Source organism: Rhamphochromis longiceps, linkage group LG1 (genome assembly GCF_057381845.1).
Source record: "Rhamphochromis longiceps isolate RC_006_pf linkage group LG1, R_longiceps_female_GT1.1, whole genome shotgun sequence".
Classification (NCBI taxonomy): domain Eukaryota; kingdom Metazoa; phylum Chordata; class Actinopteri; order Cichliformes; family Cichlidae; genus Rhamphochromis; species Rhamphochromis longiceps.
The window spans coordinates 9,088,050-9,104,513 of NC_140557.1; the positions used below are offsets into that span (position 1 = coordinate 9,088,050).

A 16,464-nucleotide genomic window follows, 5' to 3' on the forward strand; every position below is an offset into this window, starting at 1 on the left:
CACCATCTCACATTGCAGAGGTAGTGTTTTGCATTCTGAGATCAATAACAGAAAAACTAGCCCAGAGACATTAACACGCTCAAATATTAAGCTGTGCACACATTTCAGCTCTATTAGTGCTCTGCTGTCACCAGCCCATTTCAGCTGTCCCACTTGATTTAAAGAGAACTGTGGGGGACCAACTATCAAGTAACCTCATTATTAAAAGCAATTAAGCTCCAAAGGTGTACAGCCACCAGCACAAGCTCAAGTTATCAAATGAATGATGGATCCACAGGTGATAATAAGCAAATTCCAATTAATGATTCAGGAGCTCGTTAAATTTTGATGAGAGGACCCCATGGAGTCATTAAAAAGCCTTGAGACATTAATTCACCTATTAATCTCAGTTTAATCTATAGATTAAAAAAATCAAGGATATTCTTTTGTTATAATTACACAGTTTAACGCATTAATCACACCCCAATTAGGGTCTACAACTAATAAAGTGTTCATTTAATGAGGAGGTGCCCACCCAACATCGACTGTGTGAACACACGTATAATTAGATCACAGTTTTTCAAATCTCATCAGTCAGATTATTCTTTTACAAAGGTCACCACCTGTGGCATTAACATTGACGGAAATTATGCAGAGCTGGAGAGAAAGAAACCTGAAATGTGCCCATGAGGATTGGAGTTCGATGTTTTTGTAATCTTAGTAAATCATATGCATGGCACTGGTGTAAGCTGAGTTTGCACAGAGTGGAATATCAGCAGGTTTTAGAGGTACAGTAAAGATACACATCTGTTGAATTCTATTATTATGGCATTTTAAATATGCTTTAAAGTGAAACATCTCCTTTTCTTTCTATACGCTGCTAAAAAAAAATTATACAAACTCTCTATCACTCTTACCATCAGGCCTTTCTGTTTCATCTGATATTCATTTAGAGGTTTTTTTTAATTCTACTATATGTCTGCAATCAATTTGTTTTTCTGTTTGTCTCACTGAAAACATACGATTCCATTTCAATCATTTATCTGACATTCATTGATAGATGAACAACATCTGGACACCTTTTACTACGCAGGTTATTTACTTGTTTATTAAAAAAAATAAATCCCATCTAACTTTTTCTGAAGGTTGCAGAATTATTTACCCAAAAGCAAAATGCACATCTGCATTCAGATGCTTTCGCTGCTTTATGTGATGTGATATATCGCTGAGCTCCATCCTAACGTTTCAGGAGCAGCGAGCAGTCACAGCACAGTAGCTAGGAGTCGGCTGTTTTCGGGTCTTTTTTTTAAGATTATTAAGAGTCGTAACTCATACATTCATGTCTTGTTCGCTCAGCTGGCGAGGAAGCTACGAGTGACCCTGAACAACAAAATAGCATTTGCAGCAAATACTGCAATAAAAGATGGCCATCTTGCATTCTATCCTCAACAGTGAGGCTTCTGAGGTATCTCCTCTTTTCACGCAGGGACTGAACTCTTCTAGGAAGAGTAGGCAACCGAGTTCCACGCGAGTAGGCAGGTATCAAATGTAGTCTTAAACCTGTCAGTTCCGAAATTAAATGGCCTGTATTTGTATAGCACTTTACTAGTTCCTAAGGACCCCAAAGCGCTTTACACATTCAGTCATCGACCCATATCCACACACTAGTGATGGCAAGCTACATTGTAGCCACAGCTGCCCTGGGGCGCACTGACAGAGGCGAGGCTGCCGGACACTGGCGCCACCGGGCCCTCTGACCACCACCAGTAGGCAACGGATGAAGAGTCTTGCCCAAGGACACAACGACCGAGACTGTCCGAGCCGGGGCTCGAACCGGCAACCTTCTGATTACAAGACGAACGGCCAACTCTTGAGCCACGATCGCCCTTAAATTAAACAAACAAACAAACAAAAAGAAAACAATTACCTAATAGACCTATCAAGTGGACACTATATGTGCTGCCTCCTGTGCACTCCATCCAGATAGTTCCTACACCTAAACCACAGAGTATTTCAAGCAGTGCATGTGAAATGGACATCAAGACAAAATAACTGATGAAAACACCCGGACACTTTCTAAATTGTCCAAAATTCTTATGCGAAAATTACCCCAGACTAGTAAAAATGCTGGAGACAACATTTGTGCCATAAGGCCACTACCATTAGTCCAAGTAGCTGATGTCTGCCTAGTACTTGTATTCCTGCACAGTTCTCCTTCCATGTACACCTGTCTGGCTTCCAGTCATTCAAAATTCTCCTGCTTATCTACATGCCAAGAACAGGGCAGCTCCTTCCTACCTCCAAGTCACGGTCAAATATCCCTTGGGTCATCCCATCACTCAAGAAAACCACAGGGTCATTTACGACTCTTCTCTGTTCTGGCTCCACAGAGATGAATGAGCTCCCACTGAAGTCGGGATAGTAAAAGTGATTCCCCAAGGCTAAAACCTCACCTTTTCATTTTATCAGTGTGAGAGCGCAAATGTCTAGACATGTCAGATCAGACATTAAATGGACTTTAACCTGCCAGCTTCCTAGTAGAAAGTCAGAGTAATATCAGAATGAGCCCTTGTGTAACTAACACGCGTAGTTTTCTACAGGTTCCTACCTCCTGCGTGCTCTACCCATAATGTGTGTCAGCAAGTTTAGATTTCACCACTTGTGTAGGTTTCTGAATAAGAATGACTCTAAACTGAGTGCTGCTAGCTGCAAGCCAAAAAGTGGATGAAGTTCAACAAATGGATACCAAAAAAGAAGAAACAGAGAAGTGTTTCCTTATGAGTGACAATGGAAATAAATAAATAAATACATACATACATACATTATAAAGTCTCTGCACTATGGCTCAGGTAAAAAAAAAAAAAAAAAAACAACAACCTGATGAGAAGAATCCTGATTAGAAATCGTCTGAAGAACACTCAATTGCTAAAGTTGGTGGCTGGTCCACCTCTGTCCTCCTTACCCAAGAGGACAGCTGTTCCACACACTGTAAGTGATTTATGGTGACTTAGTGACCAGAGACAAAGAAACTGAATAACATTTACGACTTCAGACTACAGAGAAAATAACTACAATTGCAAGTGCGAAGTGGGTGGACGCGCAATAAACTTTGATGCAAGGAACTGAAGAGATTACTAATGAGAGTGAAAAACACAGTTGATTAACATATGACCTACTAGTAACTCATCTCGAACGGTGGACTCATCTTGGACGGGGATGAGTCTGCCTACAGGAGGGAGGTTGAACGTTTGGTGTCCTGGTGCAGCCACAACAACCTGGTGCTGAATGCCCAGAAGACAGTGGAGATTATTGTGGACTTCAGGAAGCACACAGCTCCACTCCCCCCCATCATCCTGACTGACACCCTCATCACCACTGTGGACTCATTCCGCTTCCTGGGTACCACCATCACCCAGGACCTGAAGTGGGAGCCCACCATCACCTCCGTCATAAAGAAAGCCCAGCAGGCTGACTCGGAACGCTGGGACATTGGTGTTAGGGATACACTTGTGCAGCTGTTGGAAAATCAACGGGCGCTTCAGGAAAAGGTGTCCGATATGGAGGGCCGCGCTAGACGCAAGAACATCCGGATCTACGGCGTACCGGAAAACTCGGAGGGCTCGTCGGTGACTATCTTTGTTGAAAATCTGATCAAAGAACACCTAGGCGAAGATTTCGGCCCGGACCGTGCTCTCGGCATTGAGCGCGCACACCGCGCGTTGGGACCGAAACCACCCCCGAACGCCCCACCACGCTCAATAATAGTGCGCTTCCTCCGGTTCTCTGTTAAAGAAGAGATTCTCCGCACGGCGTGGAACAAAGGGGTACATATCCAAAACAAACGGGTGTATTTCGATCATGACTACTCTCTGGAAGTGCAGAAAAGGAGACGGGAATATATCCCAGTTAAGAAGGCTTTGAAGGACAACGGGATCCGTTTCCAGACACCACTAAGTAAGATGCGAGTGTTTTATGCGTCAGGCAATGTCCTATATAATACCGCGAGCCAAGCTGCCGAGGATTTAAGAAAGCGGGGAATAGCCGTGGGTAAGATCACCTTGGGGAACCAAACCAACAGGATGACAGAGGACACGATAAAGCAGCTACTTCCTTGGGAAACGCAGACAGCACACTGCGGGGGCGGCTTCCAGCAGCACGTGCGGGAAAAACTCCAAGCATTCCGGAGGGAGCAAGCAAAAGTGTCAGCAGACGAGTGAACAGCTGATGGCGGGACAACGGTGAGATAGCTGGCGGTAGAGTTTTGATAATCTAACCGCAGGAACACTGACTTTCGTATCCTTCAGAATTCATATTTCTTTAGGTTGGTGCCTACGGACATGGTTAGAGAACCACCACGTTATGTCTAGTAGCGATAAGAGACTGTTTCGTTTATTTTTTGCCCTTTTTTGGCTTTTTTGTCGGTCACTCCCCTCTTGTCGGATGAGGGGCCCCACCCTGTGGCCAGTCCCCTCAATGTCAAAGGATACTGTTATATCCTTTGTATTGGAAGCTCCTGTTAATGTTTTGTGTGTTTGCTGTTCAGTGAGTTCTGGTTGTGATGTTCTGAGGTCTGGGTTGATTATGTTGTATTCCACATATCCACTTGATGGCTTATAATTTCTATAAAATGCTTTCACTAAATGTAAATGGCCTGAATAGCCCTATTAAAAGAAGCAAATTAATTGCCAAATTGAAAAAGGAGACAGTAGACTTGGCATATTGGCAAGAAACTCATCTAGATAATGCAGAACATGAGAAATTAAAAAAGATGGGTTTCAGACATACATTTTATTCATCGTATAGGGCCGGGAAAAAACGAGGAGTAGCTATCCTTATCTCAAATAAAATAAAATTTGAACATATATCTACTATAAGTGATAAGGAAGGTCGGTTTGTTTTAGTAAAAGGTAGAATAGAGAATAAGACGGTCACACTATTAAATGTCTATGCACCCCCAGGAAGCAACGCAAGCTTCTTTAAGAAGATATTTGATTTGATCTCTAAGGAAACGGTGGGAACTCTTATTTGTGCAGGAGATTTTAATTTACTGTTAAATCCCAGATTAGACTCAAATAATAGGGACAGGAAAAGCACGTCTGGAGGGAAACGGGTTAAAGGAATGTTAACGGAATTAGGGCTTATTGACGTGTGGCGATCTATCCATGGGTCAGCGTCAGGATTCACTTTTTACTCTGCTCGACACTCAGTGTATTCGAGGATAGATTACTGTTTTATGTTTAATAGGGATTTACACAGGATAAAAGATTGCAGAATAGGTCCAAGAGATGTCTCTGACCACAGTGGACTTTATATAACGTTACATTTGGACGGGACACGGAAGACAACTTTGTGGAGACTAAATACCGGTATGTTAAATGACCCCGCTTTTGTGAAACAAATGACAGCCGATCTTAACTTGTACCTGCAGGACAATGATAATGGAGAGACAAATCACAGTATTGTATGGGATGCAGCCAAAGCTGTCCTCAGAGGTAAAATAATTGCGTGGTCGACCATGATTAAAAAGAAAAAGTCACAAGAATTGTTACAACTGCAGAATAGATTAATGGCCTTGGAACAGTCAGGTCTAAAGGATAAAAATACTACAGTAACCCACCAGATCAGACAGATTAAGCAGGAGATAGATAAGATATTGAGCGAAGAAGTAGAGAAAAACATAAGGTTCATGAAACAGAGGTATTATGAGGCGGGGCCTAAGGCGGCGAAGCAGTTAGCGTGGCGGATTAGAAAACAGCAAGCTGAAAATAATATTTATAAGATTAGAGACCCGGTTGGTAACAATGTTGTAACTGACCTGGATAAAATTCAAAAAGCGTTTGAAAAGTATTACAAATCCTTATATAGTCAATCTACTCAGGGTGATGTAAATAAGATGACTGACTTTTTGAATTCCTTAGACCTGCCTACGATTGGTCGAGAAGCAAATAGTAAGTTAACGTCCTTAATATCTCGGAAAGAAATAATTAAAGCTATCTCCAGCCTTAAATCCAATAAATCACCAGGTACCGACGGGCTCCCTGCCGAATGGTACAAAACCATGAGGGAAAGCCTTCTTCCCCTGTTGGAAACTAGTTTTAACTACATTTTGAAAGGAGGTCTGGTACCTCCCTCTTGGAAGGAGGCCTTCATATCGGTTTTGCCAAAGGGGGGACAGGATAGACTAAACTGCAAATCTTATAGGCCTATAAGTGTCCTGAACTTAGACTATAAACTATACACAACTATTTTGGTGCGAAGAATGGATGCTGTAATGCCTTCTTTGATTGATGAAGACCAAACGGGTTTCTTGAAAAATAGACAAACCCACGATAATATTAGACGAGCTTTACACATCATCGAACACATTAATAATAAGAAAAAAAGCTCAATTATTCTTAGCTTCGATGCTGAAAAAGCATATGATTCAGTGAATTGGGACTTCCTCTTCCTAGTGATGAAAAGATTTGGTTTCTGTAGCGAGTTTATAAGATGTTTCCAAGCTCTTTATTCTCTCCCTACTGCCAGAATAAAAATTAACGGTAGCCTCTCCGATACTATTTTTTTAGAACGAGGATGTAGACAGGGGTGTCCAGCAAGCCCCTACCTCTTCAACTTGTTTATCGAACCTCTAGCCCAGGCTATACGTCAGGAAACATCGTTGAAAGGGATTGTAATAGGAGGGGACGAGTACAAGGTGTGTTTATATGCAGATGATGTCTTGGTGACAATCATGGATCCCAGCTCAGGTATACCAGTATTAATGGGGATGTTGGAAACATATGGCCTGTATTCAGGGTATGTCCTTAATGTCAAAAAAACTCAAGTTCTGTCATTTAATTTTTCTCCGGACCAGACACTACTGGCAAAATTCAAGTTTAATTGGGAGGCAACTGCTATCAAATATTTGGGAGTGTTTCTGCCTAGAGATCTGACACAACTGTACGATATTAATTACAGTCGTATTAATAGAGAAATATATAGCGATCTCAACATTTGGGCCTTGCTCCCTCTCGACCTTGGCAACAGGATACAGATAATTAAAATGAATATTCTCCCCAAACTACTCTATCTTTTTCTTGCTTTACCTATTCAAATTCCAGAGAAGCAATTCAGGGAATGGAATAAGCAGATTTCGAGATTCATTTGGCTTAACAAAAGACCACGGGTGAAGTTCTCTACTTTGCAGTTGCCGAAAGACAAAGGGGGCTTGGCTCTACCTTCATTAAGGAATTACTACTTATCTGCTCAGCTGAGGTCCTTGGTGTGTTGGTGTAATCCATCTTTTTGTGCGAGGTGGAAGACTATTGAGATGTCTCTCTCAGACACGCCAATCCAGTCTAGACTTGGTCACGCGGCTTCTGATTTGGACGATACCTTGACGCCCAGCCACTGGGTCACTTTTACATTAAAAATATGGAGGGGAGTGGTCAAGCAGGCGCAACTCCAGGAAGAGATAAAACTTCTGAGGTGGCCAGCGTATGACCCTGATTTTCTACCTGCTTCCCACGATAGTAGATTTAAACAATGGGTGTGGCATGGAATCACTGCTGGGTGTTTGGTTATTGTAAAATCTAAAATTATGGCTTTTGATACCCTATGCAAGACTTACGATCTCGGGAAACAAGACTTTTTTCAATACTTGCAACTCCGTGACTATATTGGCAAAAGACTGAAGAGCTGTGTCCGTGGAGACTTCTCGATTGTTAATATTTTCATTGATGCTTATGACTCTGGGAGTAACAGAGCCTTGATAAGTAAACTGTATAAATGTCTGATTAAGCTCAAAGGGCACTCAACGATTTACATAAAGCAGAAATGGGAAAAAGAAATGGACATTGTGATTACAGAAGATGGGTGGGCACGGATCTGGGAGACACAGTTTACCACGACTAACTCCAACATGTGGCGGGACTTCTGCTGGAAGAACATTATACGCTATTTCATAACGCCTAAACAGAAGTCTAAATTCAGTGCTACACCTGCGTTTTGCTGGAGGAATTGTGGGGAAGTCATGGCTGATTACGGTCATATATTCTGGTCCTGCCCACTCATACGACCCTTCTGGACGGAAGTTATAAAGATAATTACAGAGGTGTTGGGATTCCACGTGTCTTGTACATTTACCTCATTGTATCTGGGATATTTTACAGACGATTTAGTTGCAGATGATGTTTACCTTCTGAAAGTTCTCTTGGCTTCTGCGAAGAAGGCCATAACAAAACGCTGGCTCTGTAGAGATCCTCCCACTGTAACACTTTTTACCTCTATAGTGGAAGACGTCAAATTGATGGAATGTATGACTTTCACTCTGCGACTGCAGGGAGATTTGGGAAGGAGACGGTGGAGAAAATGGCTGGACTTTACAGCTTGTGGCAGCACCCTTTGATGCATAGAATTAGCAATGCAGACTTGTTGACGTATGTATGTGTGGATGTGCAGATGTATGTACAGGTGTATGTTATCTTCCCATGACCTCATACTGTTTCTGTTTTTTCTTTTTTCTTTTATCTTGTTGCATAAAAATGTTCCTAAACAAATAAAAAGTGTCAAAAAAAATAAAGAAAGCCCAGCAGAGGATGTACTTCCTGAGGCAGTTGAAGAAATTCAACCTGCCAACACGGACGATGACGCAATTCTACACTGCAATCATCGAGTCCATCCGCACCTCCTCCATCACCGTGTGGTACGCTGGAGCCACTATCAGGGACAAACAGAGACTGCAGCGTGTTGTGCGCTCTGCTGAGAAAGTGATTGGCTGCAGACTCCCATCTCTGCAGGACCTGTACACCTCCAGGACACTGGGGCGTGCAGCTCGGATCACAGCTGACCCTTCTCACCCTGGACACAGTCTGTTTGACCTGCTCCCCTCAGGCAGGAGGCTCCGGTCCATTCGCACCAGAACCTCTCGCCATAAGAACAGTTTCTTCCCCTCTGCTGTTGGACACATGAACAATAACCGTATGACTGTTCCCACCACTTACACATGACCCTACGCTGTGTTCACTGCATCATTCCATGTTTGGCACTGATCACCACCTGCACTCATGTATATATCTATCTACTTAGCACTTTTAATTTTTATTTTTATGTTTATTTAAGCGTTGTCTGACAGTATGTTTTGCACTAAGTACCCCAGCAATTTCCTAATGTTGTAAACCTGCTCAACATTTGGCAATAAAACCCTTTCTGATTCTGATTCTGATTCTAAATACATTAGAGGATCCACACTACAGCCTGGAATATCTGCGAGTGACCAGCAGGCAGTTTTAAAGCGATGCTTGACAAGCAACTCATTTCCAGTGCATACACAACTTAAGAGCAGATCAGCACCCAGAAAAGGAAACTTTAACTAGTTGTTTTTGCACTTATCCATGTAAATGGTAGGCAGTCACAGCAGGTGTGCTGTGGCAAATGTTATCATAGGAAAAATGTAGGTGCATGTATGTTTTACTTTCTCTTGGCTTACTATATCCTTCACATTGATAGGCATGCCATTTGTTCAGTGCTCTGGTGGGATACGTAGAGATGCTTTTTTCACATCAGCTCTCTGGACTGAGCCAGTAATGAAGCTGTAATGTTGAGTACTAGGAATACAATCTGACAGGAAAACTTAATTCTTAACCTTATTTTGGAGAAGATTTACTAAACTTTCGAAGAGCTTTGTATTGGATTTAATTAGTGCATGCATTTTTAATGTCCCACTAACTAGTGAATTTAAAGTTATGGGTGTCTGCTCATTCAAGATTCAAGATAGCTGCCAAATTCCCAGAATCACAAATTGCATCAAATGGGAAGTTGGCCCCACCTATTCGCAGTTCAAACCAAACCATCTGTTTGCAAGAGGCAGCCAATCAGAAGGTTGGCTTGAAGAAGCAAAACTAATGGCTTGTTTCAAACAACTGAACAAGGGCCAGCGTAAAGGTCTAGTTTAACAACATGGATAATTTTAAACTGTTAAACCAATGCAACGCTACACTAGTAGAGTTGCAAATGAGTATAATAATCTTTCTGATTTTTCTGTCTTTCTCCTTCCTTTTGTCTCATTTGAACAGCAACACTGTGTGCCGTTGGTTGCAGCAGTGAGAGTCTACAGCTGCCAGCTATCATGTGGGTTCTGTGGTCTCACCTGTGGAGAGGTTACTCTGAAGGATGTCCCTGTGGTGGGGGTAGCAGGTCGTGGAGAAATGTTGTTCTGGGCCTGGGCTTGGGCTTGAGCTTGTGCTTGTGCTTGAGCTTGAGCCAAAGCCTGCTGGGGAACCATCACCAGCTGTCCTAACTCTGTGCGTACCAACACCATACCTAAGGAAGAGCAGGAAACATAAATTAGAGAACACCACAACATAAATACCGCAGAAGAACAGCTAAAGCAGCCACTAAAAAAAATACTGTATATTTCACATGTTATACTGCAGGTATATCACTGCACTACAACCTTATAAAACACTGCAATTTTACAAAAGTAATATTTCATGACAGGATCTAGACTTTGTAAGATGTTACAGTAGTGCACATATTATAATCAAAGACTGAAGTATTTGCTTCAGGCTCTGATCATGAGCGAATTACACAAACTCTCCCTTCGTTTTAAAGGACCAGGACTGCAGTTATTATAACCCCACACCTGGCCGTGATAAAATATTTTATTACACATTTGTTTATCTTTGCAGAATTTCCATAAAGAGAAAAGGACATGAGGTCAATAGTAAGGTTAACAGCATGTTCTGATCATGCTCTTGAAAATGTAACTGAGCTATTATTTCTGAGGTCAGATGACTCATTCAAGCAGTGCAGCACAAAAACCATTATGACCACTTTCCTCTGTTATTACCTGCCCCTTTACAAGTACAGAATATGAGCTTCTATTGAATTTACACTGTTTAAAATATAACAGCTAAATAAGGGATATAAATATGGCTCATCTATTGGGTAAGCTATAATTTGAACTACTGGAATCCTGGACTACTGAATTGTTGTTGTAATAACAAAAGTTAGCTACATAAAAAAAACAATATCTACTCAAATATTTTTTGACAACATATTGCAGTCTCAAAGCATCAGTGGCCACTGTCTGCACACTAGAGCTGCCCAAAGCATTTCTCTGTGCCTCTCAAAGTTTCCTTAGAGGTCTTTTGTGATTCTACTCATCTTCAGTGTACTATTATTATCCTGCATAAATAAACATTTAAATTGATGTTTTTTGCTCTAGGTTTACCACACACACACACAAGGTGTTTGTGCTTATTGCATCTATCTGTATAAATACTTTGATTTCTGTCTTTTTCACCCCGGTTTTATCTTTTTTCCAATTACAAACAAACAAACCAAACAAGAAAATCAGGGTTTTTCCTGTTTCCAAAAAATTTTGACTTTGACCTTTGTGTAAATGAAAATCACCAGGACTGTAATGAAAATATTTTACTTAAACATTTAGTCAAACATAAAACACAGATTTATTTAGCAAATGATCAGAAATAACATGGAAATCCACAAACTTCTGTTATGTAAGGTACAACACTCCTTGCCATACATATATGTAGATTATTCATGCCCAAAGGCCTATTTTGAGCCAGGGAAAATCCGGAGGATGTCACACACAATCTTCTATTATGGGAGAGTCCAACACACACCGAGCCCTTTTAACAACCACAACCAGGATTCTCTGGCTTGGTTGTTAGCCCTCCTGCTAACCTTACCTTGTGGGATGGTAAACCCAGGGGGCAGCTGAATGGTGGTCTGCTGCTGAGGCGGTCTGACAATCAGTTGGGGGGTTACAATCCTTTGTGGGGCTGTAAGTCCAGGACGGGGTTGTGACTGTGCAGATGTGGCCACAGCAGGTGTTGGGGAGGGAGCTGTTGGCCTAACCATAGTAATAGTGGTGGTCACCGATGTGGTCTGACCAGCTCCACATACTGAACTAGTTGCCATCCCTGTAACACACGCAGCAGGTGTGATGGAGTTCAGAGGCTGAGTTATTGTTATTGTTGTTGTTGCTGCAGCTGTAGTAGTTGTTGGTGTGACAATAGATGAAGAAGTAGAAGGAGGAGGAGGAGGAAGAGGAGGAGAGGAAGTGGAAACAGTATTTACTACAGAGTTGACAACGCTAGACTGGGTTAACATTACAATTTTGGACTGACAATCGTCTGTTTTGGAAGCCCCAGTGTCTGTGACCATTTTGGTTTGGTTCCCCGGGGAAGCTAAAGAGGTAACGGGTCCTATACGAGCACCCTGCTGGACCAAGGCCGAAACACTGGTCCCGTTGCCGTTCTGGGCTATACTGGCAACAATATGACTCGGGAGTCTATGCAAAGCAATAGTAGGAGTCCCCCTGTCGAGAGCAATAGCCGACTGACCCACAGGCAGGCTCGCGTTGGATAAGGTGAACGTCGAAGTGTTAATAGAGGTTGTGACGGGTCGTCCAGAGTTTGGTGTACTTGCACTCGTATCCACTTGGCTAACGCTGTCGACCACCGCTGTGTTGCTGTTCCTCCGCGTTGTTACAGCTGCGCCGTTCAAACTCTTTATCCGCGCCGAAGCGCTCCTCCGCGGCGTCGTTATGCGTTTTCTCGGCGGGGTTGCTCCCGTCGACGTCTCACCTGTGCCCACGGTAACCTTAGAGCCCTGGCTGGATGTGGTGGTGCTGATGCTGGCTGGCGGCAGAGATGCCAAAGTTGACACACCAGATGCAGTCAGTGTTGTGATGGATGCTCCATGTGATTGCGAGCCGCTGCTAGTGGCGCTCACACAGTCACCCGAAGTGGTGGAAGGCTCGCCAAAAGAAGGGCTGCAGCCCGGTGAAGGAGATGTGACAGTCTTATCCGGGCTAACGTCTTTAGAGTTGATCTCCTGGCGCATCTCAGTTTTATTACGGCGTCCTTGTTGTTGTTGTTGTTGTTCTAGTGTTGTGGTGCTCACTGGAGCTGGTAGCGTTTTTCCTAAGTGATGGTTAGCGGGGGCCACAGAGCCAGCGCCTCCGTTTTCGTCTGCTTTACCAGCCGGGTTGCTTTGTCCAGCAAGCTGTGACTCCAATGAGCCCACTAGGTCGCTCACAGCTTTTTCATCCACCTCCGAAAAGAGCATATCTTCCAGGGGGTCGGAGGCGCCCGCCATCTCTGATCACAGATAGCCGTCTTCTATTTTTTTTACAATGCGCCTGCGTGTTACTAGGCATTGTGGGAATGGATCTGACGTCATCAAATAAGGGGGGTATAAATGGAGGAAGGGGCGTCCTAGGTGTAGCCGTAAGTCTGTGGTTATTGTATCCTATTTATTATGTGTTACCTTCACGGAGTATTAATTAGTAATCATACTAAGTACCGTGCAGTTACACCGCCATCCCAAAGTAGAATATGAGGAGCTTTGACCATATTTAAAGAAAATGATATATAAATAAGAAAAAGGTTCAGGAAGAAAGCAAAGATTATTTTAAAACGATATAAGACAGTTATAATGTACATAAAGCTACTAAGTTAATGAATAAATAAAACAGATCTGAAACAAAGCAGTTACACAGAAGTTATATAATTATTAGGTCTGATTTTGGTATTGTTTTTCCCTTTTCTGTGCATCTTTTCTTTTACCTTTGCAAAAGGTAAGATGGGAAATATATCATTTATTATCCAAACAGTTAGTAAATTACTTTTTTACAGCCGTTAAAAATGAAGTTAACACAATCTGTAAAATAATAGCCTAAATCATTAGGATTGTATCTTAGATCAAATAAAAAGAAATTTGGCAATAACTAATATGAAATAAAAAATAAATACAATTGGGTAAAATATGACTAAATAAAAATATGAAGTATTAAATTAAATTAAAATGTCTTTAATCCAACATACAATAATAAGATTAGAATTTCTTAAAATATGATAATAAATATTAATAATAAATATGATAATAAATAAATTATTAAATTATTCTTTAAAGTGGCTCAACATAGCAAGGCAGTGCAGGGTTGAAATGAAATGAAATTATGAGAAAAGAATCAGGAATAATTGGGAATATTTTTGTTATAGTAGTTAAAATAACAACAACAATGACCATAAAAATTTTAAAAAAAAAATATATATGGTAGCTGTATTTGATTGTTGTAGATTGAAAGATTGTAATAAGTTGTATATTATATTAAGTACAGTACAGTAATTTTAGTAAAAAGTACAGTAATATTTAAAGTTAAATACTAAAATAAGATAAGATAAGATAAGATAACCTTTATTAGTCCCACACGTGGGAAATTTGTTTTGTCACAGCAGGAAGTGGACAGTGCAAAAGTTATGACGCAAAAATTAGAATACAATAAGAATAAATACAGTACACAGCTGTACAGAATAGAATAAAATAATATACTATATACAGTAGAATAAAATAGAATAAAAATATACAATAAGATAAAAATAGAATACGAATGCTATATACAACTGAGTAAAAATACAACGATGCCAGAAAAGATTATTGCACTTAGTGTTATTGCACATGTGTGGATGTGTGTGTTTGTTCAGTTAAAGTCTTTGTTGTGGAGTCTGACAGCAGTGGGGAGGAAAGACCTGCGAAATCTCTCCGTCCCACACCGTGGGTGCCGCAGTCTCCCACTGAAGGAGCTGCTCAGTGCTGTCACAGTCTGCTGCATGGGGTGGGAGACGTTGTCCAACAGGGATGACAGCTTAGCCGCCATTCTCCTGTCACTCACCACCTCCACTGGGTCCAGAGGGCATCCTAGAACAGAGCTGGCCCTTCGGATCACCCTGTTCAGTCTCTTCCTGTCCCCAGCAGAGATGCTGCCGCCCCAGCAGACCACACCATAAAAGATAGCAGAAGCCACCACAGAGTCATAGAAGGTCTTCAGGAGTGGGCCCTCCACCCCAAACGACCTGAGTCTCCGCAGCAGGTACAGCCTGCTCTGCCCTTTCCTGTAGAGGGCGTCTGAGTTATGAGTCCAGTCCAGTCTGTTGTTCAGATGAACACCAAGGTACCTGTAGCTGTCCACAGCCTCAATGTCCATACCCTGGATGTTCAGTGGTTGCAGTGGAGAATGCTTGTGCCTGCGGAAGTCTACCACCAGCTCCTTGGTTTTACTGGCGTTGATCTGGAGGTAGTTCAGCTGGCACCAGTCCACAAAGTCTTGAGTCAGTCCTCTGTACTCCTTGTCGTCCCCATCAGTGATGAGGCCGACTATTGCAGAGTCATCAGAGAACTTCTGCAGGAAGCACTGGGTGGAATTGTGGGAGAAGTCTGCAGTGTAGATGGTGAAGAGGAACGGAGCCAGAACCGTTCCCTGTGGGGCCCCCGTACTGCAGACGACCCTGTCCGACACACAGCCCTGAGTCCTCACATACTGTGGTCGGTCGGTGAGGTAGTCCAAAATCCAGGTAGTGAGGTGATGGTCCACTCCAGAGTTCTCCAGCTTGTCCTTCAGAACCGAGGGAAGAATAGTGTTGAAGGCACTGGAGAAATCAAAGAACATGATTCTCACAGTGCTTCCAGCAGTCTCCAGGTGAGCGAGGGAACGATGTAGGAGGTGAATGACGGCATCATCCGCGCCAATGCCAGGCTGGTAGGCAAACTGAAGTGGGTCCAGTGATGAGCTTGTTAGGCACCGAAGCTGAGCCAGGACCAACCGCTCCAGGGTCTTCATCAGGTGGGATGTCAGAGCCACCGGCCTGTAGCTGTTGAGGTCCTTGGGGCGTGAAGTCTTTGGCACTGGTACAACACAGGAGGTTTTCCAGAGCTGTGGGACTCTTCCCAACCTCAGGCTCAGGTTGAAGAGGTGCTCCATCACCCCACACAGTTGGTCCGCACAGGACCTGACGACCCTCGAGCTGATGCCATCTGGGCCCGCTGCCTTCTTGCCATTAATCCTCCTCAGTTCCCTCCTAACCTGGGTGGTTGAGAGAGACAGGCTGGAGCCTTGTGTTGAGTGTGTATTGGATGCTGTTGTTGGGGGTGGGGGGGAGTGAGCAGGGTGAATAGAGGAGGTGTGAAGTGTCTGAGGTGTCAGAGGTGGAACAGCAGCAGTGGGGGTGGGTGAGTCTGCAGCCGATGTTGTAGACTGTCTCATGGTTGAATCAAATCTGTTGAAGAAATGATTCAGTTCATTCGCCCACCTCACATCCCTCCCAGGCAGAGAGTTCTGCTGTTTGTGGCCTGAGATGGTTCTGAGGCCTCTCCAGACTTCACCACCGTTGTTTTGCTGAAGCTGGTTCTCCATCTTCTGCCTGTAGCTGTCCTTCCCATTCCTTATCAGTCCCCTCAACTCTCTCTGCACCCTTTTCAACTCCTCTTTGTCTTTGGAAAATAATAATATTATAAGCAATAATTATGGAGTTTTTTTTCTTATAATTTTTTGAAATGTTTGTACATTTTGTACAGTTATAGCTACAGTTTATGTTCTGCCAAAACAAGACAAAACACCCAATAAGTAACGTTAAATAACTTCAATTTAACTGAAAGCATTATTTTTTAATATAAATCACAACACTGCAACATTACATC

The 16,464-nt window shown here is 42.6% G+C and overlaps 1 protein-coding gene across 4 annotated transcripts in view; it reads right to left on the minus strand.

Annotated features, from left to right (window-relative positions):
* The window catches only part of LOC146678249 (transcription initiation factor TFIID subunit 4), a 104,814-nt gene extending 91,702 nt beyond the window's left edge, over positions 1-13,112 (minus strand). For all 4 annotated transcript variants that reach the window (XM_085423697.1, XM_085423932.1, XM_085423780.1 and 1 more), the window contains exons 1-2: positions 11,673-13,112; positions 10,106-10,278 (exon numbers count right to left, since the gene is read on the minus strand). In XM_085423697.1, the coding sequence (XP_085279823.1) occupies positions 10,106-10,278; positions 11,673-13,086 (1,587 nt within the window). In that variant the 5' untranslated portion in view covers positions 13,087-13,112. The remainder of the gene's footprint in view (positions 1-10,105; positions 10,279-11,672) is intronic.
* Positions 13,113-16,464: the final 3,352 nt, after the last annotated feature.